Source organism: Aptenodytes forsteri, unplaced genomic scaffold (assembly GCF_000699145.1).
Source record: "Aptenodytes forsteri isolate BGI_AS27 unplaced genomic scaffold, ASM69914v1 Scaffold304, whole genome shotgun sequence".
Classification (NCBI taxonomy): Eukaryota; Metazoa; Chordata; class Aves; order Sphenisciformes; family Spheniscidae; genus Aptenodytes; species Aptenodytes forsteri.
The window spans coordinates 45,199-50,632 of record NW_008794886.1 but is presented as its reverse complement, the minus strand read 5'-3'; the positions used below and the strand labels follow the sequence as shown (position 1 = coordinate 50,632).

General features: G+C 40.2%; 1 protein-coding gene across 1 annotated transcript in view; it reads left to right on the top strand.

Moving 5' to 3' along the window:
- Positions 1-3,465, top strand: part of LOC103895278 (guanylyl cyclase-activating protein 1) — a 10,208-nt gene extending 6,743 nt beyond the window's left edge. The window contains exons 2-4 of the mRNA XM_009274831.1: positions 366-515; positions 2,223-2,313; positions 3,338-3,465. Of these exons, the coding sequence (XP_009273106.1) occupies positions 366-515; positions 2,223-2,313; positions 3,338-3,465 (369 nt within the window). The remainder of the gene's footprint in view (positions 1-365; positions 516-2,222; positions 2,314-3,337) is intronic.
- Positions 3,466-5,434: the final 1,969 nt, after the last annotated feature.

Sequence of the window (5,434 nt, the reverse complement as noted above, 5' to 3'; positions counted from 1 at the left end):
GCCTCCCCCCCTGCCTCTCCTTCCTTGCCTATTCTTTCTGAAGAGTTTATAGCCATTGCAGCACTCCAATCGTGAGAGTCACCCCACCATGTTTCTGTGATGGTGACTAAGTCATAGCTATCCCGCTGCACAATGGCTTCCAGCTACTCCTGTTTGCCGCCCAGATCTTAAAGGTGGCCAGGGAAATAGCACATGTGTGTGTGCATGTGTGTACACTAAAGCTTTTTCCTAAGTTCAAGTCTCTGTACTATTTGTTTTTCTTTCTCTTTTAGCTGTGAATCTAAAGAGCAATAAGGTAAAACAGCTCCAGAGCCATAACTCCCTGAGTTTGTTCCTGTCACAATTTGGTTTTCATTTTCCCACAGGATGGATATATTGACTTCATGGAATATGTGGCTGCCCTCAGCCTTGTTCTCCGTGGGAAGATGGAGCAGAAATTGCGGTGGTATTTCAAGCTCTATGATGTAGATGGCAACGGCTGCATTGATCGACATGAATTGCTCAACATCATTAAGGTGAGTTCTTTCCTCTTTCCTTAAAGACAAATTCCACCACACAAGTAAGACTTTCGCTATTCCCCATATGGATGATCATGGCTGAGACCTTCTTTAACAGCATTCTTTCTTTTAGCAGAATAACCCGCAATCTCATAGTCCAGTAAGCAGACTTGATAGACTCTTCTTTACCACCACAGCATATGTTACAGCATAGCTAACTCTGTAAAATTGTTTTAGCTGCCTAGGACCTAAATTGCACTTTCCAAGATTTCAGACTCTGTGACTGTCAGTTGCGGTCTCTGCAATGTGTCCTTCATATGTCCTTTTCCCCACGTGAATAGTAGTTGGAGAGTTACTCCCAGTTTGCTTTTTAGAACCAGCTCCTAAATGTCAATGTAATAAAACATTTCTGACTCTGGCAAATAGTTTGAAGAAGAATGACTGTCAATGGAAAAGATTGTATGCAAATAGCTATTGTGGAAGGTGTTGGAATTACAGGCATAAATGTGACTTTATGAATATCTCAGAATGAATTATGCTGGAAGTTCAGATTATTCTATAGAGACTGGGAAACTATGCAGGAAAAAAGATGCAGGAAAGATTCAATGACCCTAAATAATTTACATTTCTGAATAAGAAAGGTCAGAAAAAGGATTTGATAAAGATTTGAAGCCTGAGTTGTCCACAAATAAAACCACTAATAAGATGTTAGTAATGCATTCTCATCTGGATATGAATTTTAGTGCTGGGCATTGAAGAGACCAAACCAAATCAATAACTGTAATAATATACAGCCTCCTACTAATAACTTGCAATAGACATACTCAGACATCACAGTACAGATAGTAATTGTGTAACACAGAGCTCATGAGAAACAAGTCCTGTGGGCAATAATTGGTGGCAACCAATTTACTGCTCTTTGAATTTCGTGGGTGTAGTTCAGTGTCTTTTTTGGCAGCCTTAGGAAGTTGCTGAGGTGATACTTAGTTTTTGTAAAATGGCATTTGAAAAAGAATGAAGAAACTTACCAAATATCAGAAGGTAAAACCTAGAAAACGAATAGTCTTAGAATCAATATGAAGCCTCTGGAATCACATATTTCATGGACATCCCTAAAAAAAGGAAACAATTGGGCATGGAAAGAAAAGAGAACCCTGCACTATATGGTTATGAATAACCATAATCGTAGTAAACAGTAGTGAATAATGCTTAAACTTTCTCAAGCTGAAAATGAATTTCCAGTGAGCTTTAGGGAGACGCAGGACACACAGGAAGCAGTATATCAATGGAAATAGGGAAAGTAAGAATAGAAATAAATGACCATGGCATATAACAAAGGAATTTCATAATGTCAAATGCAGAGGGTGTTTGACAGTGTTTATTGGGCTTGGTGGACCATAGGATAATAGAAAGTGGATCAATTAGGTGGATCCCGATTCTGCCATTTCTGCAGTGCTTAACCTCTACCTAAGCAGATTTAGGGTGATTCTCTGGGTTTCACTGCTCATTCCATGCTCCAGAACCATGCTCCCTTTGCACCCTTCAGTGCCAACCATAAGGCCTGATGATTTCTGCTGTGTTTTCCTATGATGCTGGTTCATTTGTATGGGGAAGGTACCAGGCATGACTGCCTTGTTCTCAATCTATGCTGACAGGCTGCAGTGGAATCAGTCTATCATTTAAGGAGCCATTAGGCAGTTTCCTATTCTTGCTCTTTTCTTTTAGGCTATTCGAGCTATTAATGGTGGTGACCATGAAACTAGTGCAGAAGAGTTCACCAACCGAGTCTTCAACAAAATTGATGTGAATGGAGATGGTAAGATTCCTGTCTTGTCATCCAACTGAGCGGGTCTCTGTGCTACAGAGAGACATCCACGTCTTCCTTTCTTGATTGAACTTTATTGCCTCTTCATTTTATATTTGCTTGTTATATGAATTCTCATGCAGTAATGCATTCTCCATGAATTTTGCTAAGGCATTTTTCTCCTTGCATCATACATAATCAGTATGACAGGATTTGTTCCCTGTACTAAGTCTCAGCTGTGTTCTGTCCACGTAAGTTTGGTAGTGGGGTTTTGGAGTGGCATTATTTTTGCCTTTTTCTATGTTGCTGTGTAGTTTATGTCAGAGTTAGAAGTGGGAAATATTAACAGATGGTCCCAGCTGCTCCTAAATATTTCAGTAGCAGGGAAAGGAAGAACTGGAATTTAATGTTGAAGTTCAGAGTTTCTTCACTGGGTCTGCTGCAGGCAGTACAGCAAGCACATGAAGTGCTATGCACCAGTCAGTCAAAAGTTGGTCAACGCCACTGTAGTTGCTGTATGTCCCTGACAGGTATTTCTTTCCTTGCTACTTCATGTGCTTATTACCTACTGACATGCTCTTTTGTTATTCCGGAAGAACTCTGCCGAACTGCTTCCGTGCACAAGGGCTTTTTGGCCTAGAACAGAAAACCCATTTCTGCCTGTCATAGCTTCCTTCTGTCACTTCTTTTAAACATGAAAACCAGCAAGTATGGGGCAGGTTAGGACTATGACAGGTTAGGCCAAATAGGAGGCGGCTAATCCAGCCTTATTTATAGGAAGCTATGATCCCACTCCTTAGCTACGCACTTCCTCTATTTTTTCTTATGTACCTTTTCCCTTGTGTGAGAAAAAAAAAAAGGAAGCTGGATATCGGGGAAGTTTCATATAAGCTTAAAAAGACTCTCCGAGGCCTCTTGGTGCTTTAGAACAGTGAATATATAGTAAGTGGTCTCTAAAGTTAGATTACTGCACTCCTTTTTCTGTTCAAATGTGGATTGGCATGATTCTGATGCCTTCTGTCTGTGTCTGATACAGGTGAACTTTCTCTGGATGAATTTGTGGAGGGAGCAAAGAAAGACGAGGAGTTCATGGAGGTTATGATGAAAAGTTTGGACCTGTCACACATTGTGGCCATGATCAACAACCGTCGGCATAGTGTATAAATCAAGCTGGGAGGAAACGCTGTGCCAATAGACAGAAGGGTGTACACACACCAGAAAGGAGAGACAGCTTTTTTTAAAACAAAGAAAATTTCCATAAACACGCATATGGAAGTAGGAACAGAAAGACACTGCTATCTTTGTATCTGAGAGCATGTTCCTGTACAAATATTGAAGCTCAGCCACATACATGCAGGGCAGGTTCAGAAAAACTGGATCTGGGTGTCAGTATTTGACTTGACTTCCTAAAATTTAAAGGCCAAGTTTCAGGGCACAAATTTTCTCCTTATTCTGTGTCCCAGATTGTCACTTTGCAATGGACTAAAAGTAACACTGAGTTTGTGAAGAGCAGTAGCAGAACTGGATGACAGAGTGTGGAGAATTTCTGATGTGTACAAAAGAAGAGCTTCAAACTGTTATCAATGTAGAGAACCATCAAAAGAATGTAACTTCCACTGTTCTTGTCATGGTATTAGATCATAAACACCACCATGTTTGTCTGTACCAGATGTGCTTGGATTTGGTAGTCTCTACAGAAGTAGCTTTTTTCATAAGGTGTCAAGAGCTGAAAGAAAAATCAGTCTTTAAGGCTGACTGATAGTGACAAATCTGTTCCCAGCTGCACTGTCAGTAACGCTGCTGTTTGCAGCCTTCTGTGATCAAAGAACTCTTTACCAAACAAGTCAACAGTTTAGGAGCAGTTTCTGTAACCAGAGGAAATATGCTACTCAGTTTCCCAAAGCAGAAGAATTACCTGAGAGATCGAATCTTTTTTACACTTGTTGTCCTACTACTGTCCTCTCATACAACTGAATAAATGAAGTATGTGAAGATGATCCTAATATTGTTGCTTCACACATCCTTTATTGGTCTTTCTTTTTATTCTTGGGGAGAAAACCTAAGAAGCAAAAGAAACAACTCAGCAAGGTGACTTGTGAATTCTGCTGTTCATGTGAATACTGGAGTGAAGTTGATACTTTAGATCAGTGCTGCCACAAATGACTCTTTGTACCCAATGGAAACAGTGATGTAGCATGTAGCACTGAGCAAACTGTGTCTTGTTCACTAACGTTAGGTAAGGTCACAATCAGAAGCTCCTTTGAATCTGGAGAGAGAACCAGAAGGTAAGAAGAATGCAGGAAAAGTTCAGCAGAGTGCCTATGCCATAGTCAGGCATGTTTTTCCTGTGCAGGAGGAAGAACTTGCAGACCTGTAACAAGAAGACTTTAGAGTGGATTTAATCTTGCTTATATTTAAGCTTCTGTGATGTACGTGTGTATACTGAACAAAGTGTCTAGGCTTTCATCTAAATCAAGGGAGATTTAGTCAGTATTGTCACTGGAGCTTGAGAGAGAGAGAGAGAGTGATCATATTTAGAGTAGGCATCAACATTTTGCCAGGCGGGCTCATACTCCAGGTCCCACTGGCATGTACGTCTGCAGTCTTAGACCTTCCAAGAGGAATCACAACCTGGGTATTGGCAAACATTGCTCAGTTCTCCAGAGGATTATTATGAGCGTATGCTGTTGGACTCTGCTGTCCCTTTGAACTGATGAAGGCAGAGGGTTTTGTTCAAGACTGTTGAACCTGTCCTGTACCTCTTACAAGTCCTCAGTCTCCTGCAGTTTCATGGGTCAGTTACATGTAAAACTGCATTTTTATTATCATCTGACATACAGAAAAAAAATTATTTTTCATTCTTAGGAAAGTAAAGAATTTTTGTAAGTGCAGCTGACGTATTAAAGAAATCACCAAGAACTTGTAGCTGCCAGCAGTGTTGCAGCAAGCTGCTATACACACTATACAGAATCTTCTTGATGTACATAAAGGAGAAGGGCATGTACACAATACATTCTCAAGAATAATCCTGAATATTTGTAAGCAGAGTTTAATTTTTTTTTTAATAGACGTTATAGAAAACTGGTTCTTCCTTAGCTGTCATTGCTGATGATGCTGGAACATTTCCCAGCTA